The sequence below is a fragment of the Ammospiza caudacuta genome, chromosome 9 (assembly GCF_027887145.1).
Source record: "Ammospiza caudacuta isolate bAmmCau1 chromosome 9, bAmmCau1.pri, whole genome shotgun sequence".
In the NCBI taxonomy this organism is placed as follows: domain Eukaryota; kingdom Metazoa; phylum Chordata; class Aves; order Passeriformes; family Passerellidae; genus Ammospiza; species Ammospiza caudacuta.
Genome location: NC_080601.1, coordinates 34890008 through 34906838, shown reverse-complemented (window position 1 = coordinate 34906838; position 16831 = coordinate 34890008). Strand labels below are relative to the sequence as shown.

Here is a 16831-nt window from a genome sequence, read left to right as displayed (position 1 = left end):
TTTAGCTCCCCCTGGAGTGTCAAAGGCTGAGCCCTCCTCCGTGCCCCGCGGTGCCTTTTGTGGTGATCACAAAACAAAGATACAACCACGTGTGCTGCCCCTGAGGATTTATTTTAAATTGTCATGTAATAAATAAAATCAATGTTATATCATACTTGAGGTCTAAATGACAGGGATATTTAATAAGAACAGTTTGAGATTCTGAGGGGTCAAAGAAGAGGACACTGGAAGACACAGATTTTTTGCCAGCAATCTCTTTTGGGTTCTTTTTTCCAGCTCTTCAGTGATGTGGCCATCTGACGGTTGGAAATATTCTCTCAGTGAGGCAATTCTGTAATTTATTCACTGTTTTTCCCAGTTTGCACTCTGAGATTTGCATGAGCACAGCCAGGGCGTGCTGCAGTGCCCAGGGAAGGAGGATGCACACCCACAGCTCTGTTTGGGCAGTGAGGTGCTCTCTGCACTGCAGCTGGTGGAGACTTTCCCTGGATTTCCTGCATCCATCTCCCACAGAGACATTTGATGGAGCCTGTTTGGAAATCTTTATCCATCCATCCATCCTCTTTGAAACCAGCGCTGGTTTCTAACTGTCCCATTCAGAATGACAAAAGTTAAATCTGTTCCTTTTGTGGTGGAATCAATTTGTAGGAAAAAGGCCAAGCTGCCACCCCCAGTAAACCCTGTGCAGCTGCAGAGGTGTTCCCAACATCCCACATTTTCTGTAACAGACATGGATGGGTCCTTTCACACTCAGGACATGACCTACAGAGTTCCTGGTGTCCTCAAGTGAGGTTACTTTTATAAATTACCTGAAATGCAAGCTGACCTGGCTGGTGGGGTGTGAGAGGTGGGCTCTGGGCTGGTGGCACTCCAGGAGTTCTGCAGCCACAATTCCAACTGGACTGCTGCCAACAGGGTGTCAGGTTGTGTTCTGACTCTGGCAGTGTTGTTTTGGTTTACTGTGTTGTTTATTTTTTCTTTTTATTTTCTTCCCTAGCAAAGAACTGTTATTCCTGCTCCCATATTTTTGCCTGAGAGCCCCTTAATTTAAAATCTATAACAGTTTGGAGGGAGGGGTTTACATTTTCCATTTCGGGGGAGGCTCCTGCCTTCCTTAGCAGAGACCTGGCTTTGCAAACCAAGACACAGGTGTCAGGGCAGGCCACAGGGACTGTCCCCAAACCTGGCTCTGCAGACCCTGAGGAGTGTCCTGAGGAGAGGAGAGGAGAGGCCAGGAGGTAAAGTGCAGATCTCCCATCTTTGAATGATGTGAACAGCAGAGTTCACTTCTCTGTGGCCTGAGGGGGAGGCAGCAGTGCCAGTCCTGTCCTCTGGCACTCCCCCAGGTTCACTCCTGTGCACAATGACCTCTGGGGTCTGATCTGTAAAACTGAGGTAGAGGAGGCACAAACACAGCCAGCAGCAAGGAGCAAAACCCTGGGGTGTGCCCAGTCTGTGCTCAGAGCCCCTTGGCACCCAGGGCCAGGAGGGACCTGCTTCCCAAAGGCAATTTGGCTGCACAAGGACAGCACTGGAGCATTGAAATCCTTTCATTAGTTTTTCAGGCCAGTTTTTTGTCAGAATTGGCTGAGGGTTCCCAAGAGAGATCTCAGACAATTGGTCTAGGTGGGACTGGGGGTCGCTGAGGTCTTGAGGAAGCTGCAGGAGGCTGGGTTTGGACTGGCTGCCTGAAGTGTGGAAAACACATTGTGGTTAGTATCTCATGACTTGAGACACCTGACATTTCCAAACTGGTTCTTTACCATTTTTAAGCAGTTTCTATCATTTCCACCCAATTCCCTCTGCTCCTTCCTCTCCCTTGCAGCATTTACCTGTGTTTATGCCAACATTTTTCCTTCAAGCCTTTAATCTATGCTTGATGCTGGATGAAAAATCTGTTAATTAAATCTAATTAATATATTAATTAACCTAATTAATTTAAACTTAATTTATCTATTAATTAAATCTAATCTAATATTTAATCTATTTCATGATGCTGCATGAAAAATCCCCCTAAGCAGGACACAGGACATCAATAACTTCACTTACAGCAACATAAACATAGGGAAGATGAAGTGAAGAAGGTTTTAAACATAGGGAAGATGAAGTGAAGAAGGTTTTAAACACTACAAACCTTGTACCAGGAAAATGCAATATGGTAAAAATATTGTGACTGGATGCAGCAGGCTGGAAAAGACATTGCAAAAAATCAGGTTAGCAGAAAACACAAAGTGTAGGTAATTTTTCAGTATTAAGCTAATGCCAGTTTAGAACTGGCTGTCATTTGCTGGGACTTTCTTCATATTCTCTTGCAACATTTTGTTTTGGTAATTTTTATTCTGTTTTGTCAGAACTAAACCCACAGCCTGGCTAAGCAGCATCCCCAGTGTTTGGCCAAAGAAATAACAGAGGTGGTTTCAATGTATCAGAAAGTCACAAAGCCATGATTAATGCTTTGGGGAAAAGGCACTGTGCAGTCTGGATTACCCACCATGAAATAATCCAAGTCTCCATCTATTTTACCTGATTGTTTCCTGTTTCATGACTTGCTCTGTTGCCTTGTTTTGGTTCCTGCCCATTGCTATCTCTGAAACAGAAACCACATCATCAGGAATCCTTCAGGGGTGCAGCATTTTCCAAGGACACAGCTACAGCTCAGAGCTCTGGGTTCTGCTTTGAGTCCATCCTGCTCTGGACTCGACAGCAATTTCAATATGCTCTGCCCCTGTGTTTATACAATAAAATTATCAACAAAAATTAGGAAAGTGCAATGGATTTGGGGAAAAAATGCTTGAGAACAGACAAGTGGAGTGTCTGGATTGCACCTCCAAGGAGCAGGGATGGGCTGTTAACTCCCCACTGCTGCTGTTAGCAGGGCAGCTTGTCCTGTAGGAGGTGTGCAATATTTTGTGTAGATAAAGCCTTGCTGCACTGCCCTGGGGCTCAATCTCATGCTGGAATAGCACCTGTGAGAAGGGAAATACCTGTGCTGTCCTCTGCTTTTCCTGCCAAGTTTTCTCCTTATTGCATCACGTTTAAACACTGCAACTGCAATGAGGATGGCTACAGGCAGCACCAGGAGGAAGAAAATCAGCAGCCCATCCCGAAGTGAAGTATCTAGGGAAAAAGAATTGAAATCATAGAATTTTAAATAATTTAAAAGCTATTAAAACCTCTTTTTGTTTTACACAGTACAATCTTCAAATTGTTGCAGAATAGAATTAACAGTTTCACTGAAATTTATAACATGTTGCAATCAGAAAAATAGGATTAGGCCTTATGGTATTACAAGTTCTTTCTGCCTTGCCCACCCTATGTATATGCAGTGTTTTTCCTTTTCCATAAAATATTTTCAATAATTCTGAAGCAGACAAATTCATTTTTTATTTGCTTACCACAAGTGCTCTGCATGTTTGCTTTACTTTCCTAAACTTTTAATAAATACAAAAAGTTTTTTCCCTTTCCCAAAGTACAAATTTAGTAGAATCCAATGAAATTCTGCAGAAAGCAACAGAGATTTTCCTCAGAAAACTACAGATTATGAACTTTGCTTCTAGACAAAGAGATGGAAAACATTTTGTTTGTAAAGGCCAGCAAAAGCTACTTCATTATCAAATAATAATGTTTGTTCTTTGAGTCAGTCCATGATTTGGATCTCATGGAACAGAAAAAAACATTAGTATGCTATTAGTAGATTTTTTTAATGTTATTAGTAGATTATTTTTATGTTATTAGTAGATTATTTCTTTGTTATTAGTAGGTTATTTCTCAGTCCCTGGGGCAGAATGAGGGCCAGTTTCAGTGTCCTACCTCTGTGAGCTGGGCCACTGTCAATGCTGCCGCCGTAGCCAGACTGGTTGCAGAAAGGAGGGGCCCATCCCGGGTTGCAGTGGCAGTTCCCGTTGTTGTTACACACCTACAGCTCAAACAAAAGCGACTCGTGAGTCAGGCAGGGACAGCCCCCAGGGCTGTCACACCCCTAATCCCAAACACAGGCATTAGTCAAACAACACCTCATTAGTCAAACAATGCCTCCCCGAGAGTGGCCACTCAAACCTTTGGCATGGATTTGGAGCTCCATGCATGGAATTGCATGTGGAAATAAAAAATACTGCATAGTATTGCGTGGAGATACATGAAATATTAACTGGGAATAAGCTCTGCCCCTCCATAGCACCCCAAACCGCTGAGGGATTCTGATACCCCGTGGTAATTCTCTCTAACATTTGTGTTATCCGCCTGCAATTTATCACAGTGCAGAAACCTTCTTAGTTTTACAACTTTTGGACTCCATTTTGATTTTTCACAGAGAATTAGGAATTACCAGATCATCATCCTCAAAGGAATATTTTCCTTTTGTAATTCACCAGCTCGGTAATATTAAAAAAAATTCCCTTGGGAAATTGAGACAAAATGCCTCTCAATGTTAGTGCTAAGGGGTTTGCAGTGTTCTGGCAAATTACAGGTAAAAAAAAGTGGATTTAACTTTTAATACAGATCAGGTAAAAGCAAACCCACCTGCTTGGTTGTTGCTTAAAAGCAGGGAATTTGCACAGTCTAGAAACAGGACACAAAGCACCATCTACTCACCCCATTATTATTACACTTCTGCTTTACATCACAGCTGTAGCCCAGAAATCTTGCATCAAGACATTCAAAACCTAAACAGGCCTGCAACAAGTAATTAGTGTCTTGAAAACACAAAACTTTAAAAAATTCCATCCTTTTATAAATATACTATATAAGTGTATACGTTTACAAGCTTTCACTTACATGTTAAGAAAAAGGACTGATACAACATTCAGTATTTCAGAATTTTCTAACTTTATTTGTCTCAGGTTTGCTTAACTCTGTGGATGCACTTTGATGGAGTAGTTTGATAATGTAGCATCCCAGTTTTTTGAAGAGCTAATTAACTGTTTGCATGTATTAATCCCAAAAGATTTTTATTGTGTTATATCATATGAACAAGAGAGGCGGGGAATATTTTTAGAAGTTCAGAACCTTCCACATGGAGTATATTCTGTCAGGCTGCTGTGGTTCCTCTTACCTTGTTCTCTCCACAGGCTGTGCCATCATGAACTTGGGCAGGATCAGGGATATCTGATCCTAGGTCAAAGTCAGAGGACCAGCACAAAACCCCAGAGGCATTATTGACAACACTCCAGGCTGGGAGGTTCTGGAGACTGACAGAGGTGCACTGCAGCTTCCCACACAGACTGTGCCTGTTTGGAATGAAGGATACTCTGAGACAAGGTGAACAGACCAAAATCAGGATCACTGTAATCCATTCCAGCTTTTAATCAGGATCAGTGCAAATCCAATCCAACTTTTTAGCTTGCTTTAAAATCAGGATCAGTGCAAATCCATTCCAGCTTTTTAGCTTGCATTTGAAAAAATATTCTTTTAAATCTCTCATTTTAAGACTTTGTAACAAACATATTTTTTTACATTGAAGATTTTAAGGTTAGCTTTTATTTGGTGGTGACTTACTGGACAGGGCATTTCTTGTACACTCCACCTTTCATCCCACAGTTTCCAAACCTATCTCCTTTAATATTTGCTTTTTCAAAGCATATATCAGGTGCTTTTCGTGCCCCTGTACAAAAAAAAAAAAAAAATAGTGAATCTCAGTAAGGTGTCTGAAAAACACCAGAAAGAAAAATTGGAAATGTTTATCAGGAGCCTACAAATGGGTTTATATGAAATGCCAAGCCTACCTTTGCCATAGATGGATTCACACTGTGCATCAAAGCTCTGGCACACCCCATAGTAGCAATAAGCCTTGCTGTTGCTGCAGGGGTGGCCATTCATGATGTAAACATCATCTGGGCAGTAGGCAGTGCTTCCATTGCAGTACTCAGGGAGATCACAGACATCTTGTTTGGCTCTGCACTCTGCTCCTGCCACTTTAAACTAGACCAAAGAGGGAGAACACTTTCAGTATTGCAACAGAGGAAGTTCTAGAGTGAAACAAAAACAACTGAGAACATTTATAAGACAAATTCTCTTCTTTCATACTCTCTTACTAGTCAATGTCATTTGAAAATATGTCAAGAGGACTAGGACAGCTCTTTTCAACCACTAAAAAATGCCAATGAAGAGTAACAATTGAGTTTAATAAAGCATTGCCCACCTTGCAGTTTTTGCAGCACAGTCCTTGAGCACACTGGGAGCCAGGGGTGAGTTTGCAGGTGGCAGCATCACAGCAGGGGTTGGAGCACTCCTGACAACATGGAAAGGGGATAGTGTTTTATTTATGCACCCAGGAAAGTACTCACCACTCCACGTGGATGGACAAGCCAAAGGTTAAATAACTGTGTCAGATTCTCACATCTTGCTGTAAAAAGAACCAGCAGATATTGCTGCTGTTTTCTGTTTGTACTAGTCAGCAGAAAATCACCAGTTTGGATGGGCTGTGGCACAGAGATGCCAATGGAACCAGGGCTTGCTGGCAACCTTTTGATTTATTGCTGCCTTTTTTGAGACACTTTTACCTTCTGAAGAATGAGCCAATACCTCCCATTCTTGGAGGGACATTTTGACAATGCAAATGTGACTCTTAAAAGTCATTTTGTGTGGGCAAAGGTGAAGGGTTGCAGTTGACAAACCTGTCCATGTTCTATAGATAAACAGTCTCTGTCATGGAACAGAAATATCCATGATGCTAAACCAGCACAAAACCCAGTGGTGTCTCACACCCAAGAATTTCACTTCTTTCTCAGCAGTGTCTCAATGCTTTGTGGAGTCCAACAGCCCTTAACTGAGTCCACATCAAAATCAAAGCATGATTTTAAACTTTTACTAACTTTTACTTTTATTTATTTTGATATTGCTTGCAAAAATGCAAAATTACAAGGAAAATTCCTCACATAATAATGCAATTAAGCCAGTATTATATAGAACAATATGATATGATATAAGATATGATATGATATGATATGATATGATATGATATGATGTGATATGATATGATATAATATAAATAATATAATGTACAACAAGTATCCATCTCAATTTGATGCATTACCTGTGGTTTGCCACAGTCACATTCTTCATTTTTATCCACCACATTATTACCACAGACAGGTTCTTTGTACACATTGCTTGTTTTGGGAGGATTTCTAAGGCAGTTTCCTCCTCCACCTAGAATAAAGGCCTCAAAATCATCAGCACTGCAGGTGCTGAAATTCCTGGATCCACTGGAAAGGATAATATTGCATTATTATAAATATTTTGCTTACAGGAGAACACGCAACTCAAGCTCTTAAAATATTGTTGTTCCATAATAAATATTGTATTTCATAATGCTAGGAGATGATAAACCAGTTAATTTTTATTTTACTTTGCATTAAAGTGCAGTACCAGAAGTTTAAAATACTATTTTAATATGAATGCTTTCAGAGGCCAGAGATTGTCTATTCTGGTGTCCTGTATGAAACAGGCCTCAGAAATTCTATACTGAGTGTAAAAATGTTTGATTAAAAATATTCTCAGGAAAACATTCATCTTAATTTGGAGTCCCTAAGAACTGAGGAATGCCCCTTCCTAGAGTAGTTTTGTCCAGTGTTCAGTTACCCTGATTATTAATACAACTGGAGATAAATAAAATATTATGATCTTTTTCTATTAAGGGGAAGGCAAAGAATAAATGAACTGAAGTAAATGTAAGACAATAAGTTGTTTTTTTTTTAATTAACTGGTAAATAATTTGTTGCATATTTGCACAAACCCCGTGAGTACATGTAAACATTCTCAACAGGGTGAAAAAACCCCAGCAAGACATTATTATTAAAAAAAATTAATTAAGTCCAAATATGTTTTTAGGAATGTTACAAATTACAAAATGTTACAAAAGAATGATTGGGTCAGAAAACAGATAAAATTTCATGTAAATTAAAATGATGTCAAATACTAAGTCAGTCACTCCACCTCTGTGATCAAATTTTTCAAACAACTCCCCATCCACTAAAGCTCTTCCAGATTCACGGGAGTTTCACAGCTTGTAAGGCATAGTCACTGCAAACAAATTAAATTATTGAAATAAAATAAGTGGAAATCTTACTTATCTGTGCTGTGCATGATATAGTTTGCAGGACACCTCTTGTCATCATGTTTCATTCCCAGATTGTGCCCCAGCTCGTGTGCCACTACTGTGGCGTGCCGCAACATTTTGTCATGATTCAGCTAATAAAGAGAATCAAGTTTAAAACAGTGAAACTGTGGAAAACACTGTCTGTACCCAGTGATTTACTCCCACCACAAAGCTCTCAGGGACTGTGAAGGCAGGATACCAAATTGTATTGCAAGGTGAAAGCAGCAAGGAGTGAAAATTTGTAATTTTATTTTCAGGTAGGGCCAGATTCTGCCACTCCTTCCCTGAGGATCACATTCTGGATAATAAGTTGGCAGCTGGTCTGGATCACCATTGCAGGTTTTATTCTGTGATTCTGTTCTATTTTAACACTGTTAGACATTGATTTCAAAGGAGTCTTCAACAACAAATGTAGTGGCAAAGAACAGGATCTGCTTCTGAGATTGTCCACAATGTTGTGGCATCCATACTTTAAGGACAGGAACCTCTGCAGTTACAGGTTCTGCCCCAAGGGTGGAAAAAAAAATAGTTTTGTACTAATTTTTAAAAAAAATATGCCTGCTTACAGTCCTATTGTGAGGAATTCCAGACACTTGACACTACAGTGCATTATGTTCACTTTCTATTTATTTAAAGATTATTTTGTAGTTGCATTCCAATCCCAACCTCTGTGGTTATAAACTTCAATGGTATAAGGATGAGATTGTGCAATATTGAGTTTGATGAATCACAAAAGATGACCAAAAGGATTTGTTGAAGATTAAATGAGCCAAATAGGCTGGAATTTGACAAAGAAATTGGGAAATACTTAAGAAAAAAAAAAAGGTATAAAAAAAGCACAACTCTTTAAGTAAAAAAGACCATGAAAGAAATGAGCCAAGTCCATGACCAGGGTGAAAATAGGCCAAGGACCAGGACCAATTTCTTCCATACCCAAATGATGATGTACTCACAGTGCTGATTGACCCTCCCTGGACATGTGAGCACACAGAGCCCACAAAAGCCATTCCAATGGATCCACTGAAAGAGCTTCTCCCTCTGCAACAAGAGCAGTTTGGAGGTGGTGTTAGAGATGGGTTCAAAGTTCATGATTTACTGAAAGACACTGATCATTTGGAAAGAAATATTGCAAGGCAAAATTTGGTCTTCCTGAAGTCAAGAAGGAATTTATCACCACAGCAGGGTTTTATTCTAATTAATAATGAATATCTGAATAAGAGCTTGAAAATAATGATCAATCCCTTAAGTCTGCTGTGTCAGGGCACTCAATTACAGAAAGGCCAAGGAGGGAAGGGACCTCTGGAGGTCACCCTGTCCCTGGAGCTGATTAACTCTTAAGAATCCATTATACTTTCTTGCCATTTTTCCAGGTTAAACCATTTTGGAAGTGCAGAGAATTTTACTCCAGCTATAATTTAATGAATATACAAGCCCCAAATCATATACATTAACACTGGCAGCATGGCTGCTTTTGCCACTGGATGCAAACTTACATTATGAGGTGAGCAACGTCATTTCTTGAGCGCTTCAGGAGATCTTTCTGTCTCCAAGAAACAAATCTACTCAGCACATCCCCAGCTGAACCATCCATCACAGATATGTGGTTGGTATCTGTCCAAATCTCTAATCCAACCAAAACAATCTGGATGTTTAATGCACTATACATCTGAAAAAAAAGGATAATTAATGTCCCTTAGCTGTTCTGATGGAATTCTGAAAGGTGACTCAATTACTACTGAGTGAACAACAAGCTGAACATAGGGACCAGGACATAACTTCAGTTTCTTTGAAACTCAATATATGATAATTGTAATTGTAAGTGAAGTATAAAATATTTATAAATTGTAAACTAAATAAAAAGATTTAGAATATAAAATGAAGTATGACTGAAAACTTTATGAAAGTACCTAAACATATCTTTTGGGAAAGAAGGCTGCTCTTCTGAACACTATCATAAAATAGAAAATGTTGAATCCAGGCAACTTATCTCACCTACCCCATCAACATAATTAATCAGCTCCACTGTTTCCTTTTGCACTGCAGCAGAATTAGAATTCTTCAGCAAAAACTGTAAAATACCATAACAATGTCAGAGAAGAAAAATGATCAAAAGAATAAAATGTATTTAGTGTTGGATGATATAATTACCCTGTTGTGATCCACAACCACAAATAACTCCACATAGCTTTTCTGGGGCAGGACAGCTCGCTTCTCCTGCAAATGAGAAAACACAGCAAATTAACATAATGAGTTTGCAATGCTGCATTTTGTAACGTGGCCTCAATTTGTGTCAGATTACCCCACAAACATCTCTGTGTCAGTAATTCACAGCAGGTCAGACACTGGCATGCATGAGCTCAATGGCAGCTTGTGCATTGCATGTCCTGCCCACAGCTGCCCTGGCCAGACCCTGCTGGGTGAGATCCCCACTGTGCTGATCTTCTGCTCCAGGATTTCCCCAGCAGGGCTCCCACCAGCCTGGTGTCCATGGAAAGGCCACAAGGAAATGTCCAGCAAGAGCCCAGGAGATGCCTTGGAGTGCAGCTCAAGGGAGAAACAGAAATACATTTACCCTGAGGAGCCTGTCCCTGCTGGAGGTACTGTTTGACGAAAATGTGTATTTCACAGATGGCTTCACAAACATCTCATGCTCCAGGCTGCCCTTCAGCACCCCACAGTGGAAGGGGATACCCTGCTCATCCTCCAGTCCATAAAGCACATGTTCAAATGTGCTGGATGTGTTCAGGGGCTCCATTCCATACCATTTGCCTCCAATGTAGAGAATTCCCCTAACAATCATAATAGAATAAAACATTATTTCATCATTCTTCCCTCGTGGTTATGACTAGATGAATGAATAACAGCTGGATACTTAGACACTACATTGAAATAAATTATTATTTGAAGTAATATTAATATACATATTAATAAAACACAATTCAGTCTTTTACAATAAAAGATAATAAAAGACTAAACAGAACTTATTTAAAATACTCAACCAGTGTGGGCTTCTTGAATCAGTTAGAAAAGGAAGAAAAAAAAGAGAATGAAGCCAATAGTAAATGTTACTATTGTTAGTAAATTGTTAGTAAATGAGTCTGGATTGTGGGTACAGAGCTGATGCAAAGGGTCCTTTCAGCCCTCTATTCATTTAAAGAACTGCCATGGGTGAATTTTATCCCATTTGTGATTTTATTGTATTTGAAACACAAAAACCAGTTCAAATTTGGATAAATTTTTTCATGAAAATGGTTTGTCTTTTGAAAGGTGCCCATTCATAAGACAAAGTTGTTTGCAGGAGTGTTTTAAGTTCAACAAAAGCTACATCAAGGTAAGATTTTTTTTCTACAAAGGTATCTCTGGTCACAACATTCACATCTGGAAGCCTCAGGTTATGCACAGTTTCTCCCTACATTTATTACAATTTCTCTCATATTATCTTTTTTTCCATGCAGGAATTTTGGAAAAGAGGAAAAAAAGTGGGAGTTGAGGGAAACTATAAAAGCTTTAATGAGTTTCAGCTTCATCAAAAGGTGAAATATTAAAAAAAATAGGAAGAGGCAATACCTAAGGCCATCACATGTGCTAAGAGCAAGTGTGGAGTCAGCAATTCCTTCAACAGTGCCATGATAATAACAGTGTGTCTGAAATGAAGAAACCCACATCATTAGTGACACAACAAGGTGGCTGCCTTCAACTGCAAACTAATTTCCTAACTAACCACATTATTTCCATGACATCAGGGCTGGCTGTTAGAAATTTACAGAGCTCCCTACTTGGAAAGTAATCCTGACCTTCTTGGAGGAGAATATCCCCTGACATGAGTACCTAAAGTAGCCTTTGGTCCCTTGGTTCTAGAACACAGCCAGCTTTTTAGTTTAACTCATCACCATCTTTTAGATTTTTATAAATTTTTATAGTATTTTTATAAATTTATAAAATATGTTTATATTTTTATCTACATTGTTCATCCTGCTTAAGAACTGCTCTGAGGAGATCTTTCATGCACAAACCACCCAATTAAGTCTCACTGAGCTCATGTGGAGTTTAAAGATGAAATTAAATTTAGAAGTATTTATAAGGCTTATTTGATACAGAATTTAAAAACTACAGAGCTTTGATGCTGCCATTGCACTTTAAATTGCATATTATGCAAAGATGGCTCAAATTCAGGCTGGGCATAATCTCCTGGGAAATCTTTCACACCTTGGGGAACAGGGGGGCTGCACCCCACAAACAGCCCAGTCCCCCTGAACCTCATCTTTACATCACTGGTAACTGTCAAACAGAAATGCTCCACTCTGAAAACTCACAAAAGTCTCATTCCCAGCAAATCTATTTTTTTCTTGGCTCTCCTGGTTTTTGAGAAAAAATTCTGCCACAAAGGGGAAGTTTTATTATGTACAATACCTCATTTTTGGATGGTGTTGCCTGCAGTTTCCCATTTTCCCCATATGTGTACAGCTTAAAGTTGTCACTGAGAAGTTTTCTGGAAACAAAAATAAACTACTGCTCTTTTAATGGTCTAAAAACAAGAAATGAGTCAAGGGTCCTGGTAAGTGCTACATTCTGTTACCAGCACACTCAGTGCTAAATTATTATTAAAACCCAAGCACATGAAACAAAATACTTTAAAACAAGCTGGAATTTTTGGAAAATAAGTTATTTTGAAACATTTATTTTAACTAAAATATCCATAGAAAGGAATCTAAGCAAACACAGTTGCATAAGGACCTGGCCTATTACAGGCTCAGGAATGAAGAATAAGAGAAACAGAAACATTTCTTAAAATACAACAGAGCTAAAATCCCTCTGACCTGCTAATAAAAAACTAATATTGAACTGAATTCTAACTTTTCCTAAGGATTTTCTGAAATATTCTGTCTTGCACCGCTAATAAAAAAATAGTCAAAATTAATTTCTTCAAAGCTAGAAAAACTTTTATTCCCTTCTATTTACAAGATATTACCATAACAGAGACACTATATTTAACAGTATTTAACAGAGTTGTTAAATACAGAGTTGTTAAATATAGTTGCTACAATCTGACATTTAAATGGTTTCTTCTGAATTTTTTCAGTATAAAAATTCTTCTCTGTATGCAACTAACCCCGAAACAAGACAATTCCTTACAACACTCTATCACATACTTATTTCTCTTCAGCTTTAGGAGGTATGTTCCATTTCTGGTTTTAACTGAGTAAGAAAGATTGTCATCTGAATGGTCCTGAAAACAAAAGAAAATATATCACTTAATTAGGGGATTTTTCTATTTGGTTGTGTTTATTCCATGTTTTGCTTGACAAGAGAGGCTCAGTTACTGTGTAGGTTTTAAGTAAAAAATCACAAGATTCCTAACTCTCATATTTCAAACTCTCAGCAGCAAAGTGAACATTCTCTCCTATGTAAAGTGTAAATTCTATGAATCTATATTTTTATTTAGACAGGAGGGCACAGTCCCTGAATGCACTCTTTGCTCAGTACCACATCGTGCTTTGTGACACTCCTTATGTAAATCAGATAAACGAGTCCCAGTCTTTTATCCCCTAATTTGTTTGCACAAAGATGACTAATGTTGTTTCATTAACAGTTATTTCAGTAAATGAACTCAGCATCTGGCACAAAGGTAAGTGACCTCAGAAATGAAGAATTAAGGCTCAGGTTTCTCTTTTAACTCATCTCTTAACCTGTGCCACTCTGTGGGACCATTTTTATCCTTTGGGTGCCACACGGCTGAAATCCTCTGGTTCTTATCCAAAGAGCAGAACATGGACAGCATGGATGTTAGCTCAGGTTCAACATCTAATCTGACTCAGAAGAAATGAAAATATGCTTCACGTCTCTTCTCAGTTCTGTTTTACAAGGTCATTAACAGGATTAGAAGTTTGGAAGGCACTCAGAGTACAATCACAGGCCTTTGTGGGAACAAATTTACTTAAAACTAGATGAAAACACTAAGATTCAGAAGAGTGAGAGTGGGGAACATTTCATTATAAAAATCTCTTTATACCATCTATTGTGTGTATGTGTAATGAAGGACAGCATCAACAATCAGAAAAAAAGAAAATCAGAATAACAAACCTCGTGAGAAAATGGGGGATGTTTCTCTCTGCCTGTCAGACTTCGAGGAATAATTATTTCTAATGTAGAAAGTCTGGATGTGTGTTCAGAGGATCCACCTGAAAATAAAGTTTGAAATTGGTTAAGAATCAGAAAGAATAAGGCATTATGTTGGCACCTGCACAGTGGTGACAGCCAAAAGCCTACTCTGATCCAGCCAGAAATGGAGAAAGAGTGAAGAGCTCAGGAATGATCAAACTGACTTTGAGAAAAGTTACTTCAGATTGAAGCTGGGCTATTCTGGAGCACACAAAGAAAAACTATCAAAGCATTTAAACAAAATCTTAATTCTCTCATATTCTGGATTATTAACTTTGTGACTTTATCATTTTTTCCTCCATGACTGACACTTTAACCTGATGTACCGCAGATAATTGGTGCAGCTGGCCTTCTCCTTTTTCCATTGTCCTGAATAAGGAATACTTTTAGTTGTGCTCTGGATACAATTTGTTCCCTTCCCTTCCCTTCCCTTCCCTTCCCTTCCCTTCCCTTCCCTTCCCTTCCCTTCCCTTCCCTTCCCTTCCCTTCCCTTCCCTTCCCTTCCCTTCCCTTCCCTTCCCTTCCCTTCCCTTCCCTTCCCTTCCCTTCCCTTCCCTTCCCTTCCCTTCCCTTCCCTTCCCTTCCCTTCCCTTCCCTTCCCTTCCTTAGAAAACGTGGCTCACCACGCTGCCTCCTGCCATTGCTAATCTTGCATTTTGTTTGTTCTAGCAACAGTCAGATCTTTGCAAAAGGTTTGTAGCCTTTTACATGATATCAGAATTATCTCCAGAACAACATGCTAATGCAGGAAGCTAAAGATAAGAAGGCTGCCAAGTATCTGGTTTCAGGTAAGTGGCTTTATAAAGACAAAAACAACCTCCAGTGACTTTAAAAAATTGTGTAAAGTTGAATTAATCTTCCTTTTCCTGTCTGCTCTTCAGCTGGTTTGATCAACAGAGACACAACCATTGCTTCTAAACAGAATCAACAATAATAACAATGGAAGTGTTTTCTTCCCTATTAAGTTGTTCTTTTATAAGGAAACAAAGAGATTTCTTCACATTTACAGTAGTACAAAGTCACCCTCAGCTTCCCCATTCCTGTGAAAGGAATTCATAATTGCACAAAAGTCACACAACCAGCCATTCAAAGTGAGGAGGTTTCTCCAGTGTAATGATGATCTCTACCTGTTAGATAGCATCAGGATTTTTAAAAGCTAGGTGCAGGTAGCATATATTTAACAGTACAGGCTGCAATTGCAATCAAAATGTGGAAGCTGATTTAAGCAAACTGATCTGAAAAGAATATCAGCCCTTCATGTTGTGATTTTGCTCTTAATCTTCAATAATTTTATTATCTAAATCACAAAATTCATTTTGTTTCATGAGTCAAGTGTATGTTGAACTAACCACGGAGATGCTCTTTCAACAATTCAAATTTTGACACCTGAAAGCAGGAAACCATCTTTGATGCACGTCATAAAAGTACCACTTTCTAAGAAACATTTCAGGTGTTACACTTAAATCTAAAATGTGAAGCCAAATAATAAATGGAGATGAATTAATGAAAAATTCCAATGAAATTGAAGGAATTTCCCTCACATCAGAGAAGAAGAAATGTTTTCCTACCATGCCTACTAATGGTGAGAGTGACAGCAACTGCAGTTCTCACAACCAGACAATGATGGATTTACATACCTATGACATCCAGGAGGAAAAAACCCCCAAAAGAGCTCAACTATAAAAAGTTTCAACCTATAATCTTTTCCAAGATTCTCTCAATGAGCAGGGCTGCACAGAGAGAGCTGTGGCACAGTGTCAAAGGTTTGCATGATTACAATCAGTGTCCAAGCAGACTTGGAGAAACTTTCTGAATATGTAAAAAAAAGAAAGCTTACCTTTTATCCAAAAAGGGCTTCCAGTAAAAATTAGTCCAAAAGTGAACAAAAGGAAGCTGTGCATTACCATGACTTCCCAGAGAAACTACTGCAGCATCTGAGCTGGCTCTGGCTGCTCTACAGGGAACCAGAAGACCGAGAACCGTCTGCTCCAAAGGTAAACAAGAGAAAAAGCTCTCTGATACTGCATCTCTGCTGAGGAAATGGGAAGTAAAATTTAATCCACTGGGCTTGTGAGAAAACTGGTCAGACAGCCTAATGCAAATAAAAAGCAGCACATTCTTAAATGCTGATTGGTGAGTCCCGTGTCAGGATCAAACTGGTTTATTCCAAAGGACTTTCATCCCACGGTGAGATCATGTGAGATTAGAAACATAAAATATTGCTACTGACAAATGCAGTGTTTAGGATGGTTATCCTGGCTACTGCCAGCTCAATAAAAAACTAATGTGAATCAATTTACTCTTTGAAATTTCAGCTTATTTTCTTCCATTTTTTCAGCTTTACTTTAAAATATAATGCACATGAAGACATGAAAATCCCCAAAACAGAGGTTCTACCCAGTCCCCTCTATGTTAAACACAATTCTCCTCACCAGATGTCCATAATTTTGTGCAGATCATTGCTCCTCCAGGATCAGTCATCTTCCACGTAACCACATTGTCACCAAAAGCAGAAAATAAACGCTTCTAAAAGTGGATGCGTTTGCAACGCATTTCAGAAGTATCACACGCATTTAG

The 16831-nt window shown here is 39.0% G+C and overlaps 1 protein-coding gene across 1 annotated transcript; it reads right to left on the bottom strand.

Annotated features, from left to right (window-relative positions):
• Positions 1-1482: 1482 nt before the first annotated feature.
• Positions 1483-16247, bottom strand: LOC131561080 (disintegrin and metalloproteinase domain-containing protein 9-like). Its single transcript, XM_058810191.1, has 22 exons — positions 16092-16247; positions 14177-14274; positions 13246-13322; positions 12506-12584; positions 11663-11739; positions 10668-10884; positions 10244-10309; positions 10092-10163; positions 9589-9761; positions 9049-9133; positions 8066-8187; positions 7031-7202; positions 6137-6226; positions 5721-5916; positions 5494-5599; positions 5051-5225; positions 4591-4671; positions 3811-3916; positions 2985-3117; positions 2524-2587; positions 2135-2187; positions 1483-1688 (listed from the first exon to the last, which is right to left on the bottom strand). The coding sequence occupies exons 1-22, from the start codon at positions 16159-16161 to the stop codon at positions 1610-1612; spliced, it is 2391 nt and encodes a 796-aa protein (XP_058666174.1). The 5' UTR covers positions 16162-16247; the 3' UTR covers positions 1483-1609.
• Positions 16248-16831: the final 584 nt, after the last annotated feature.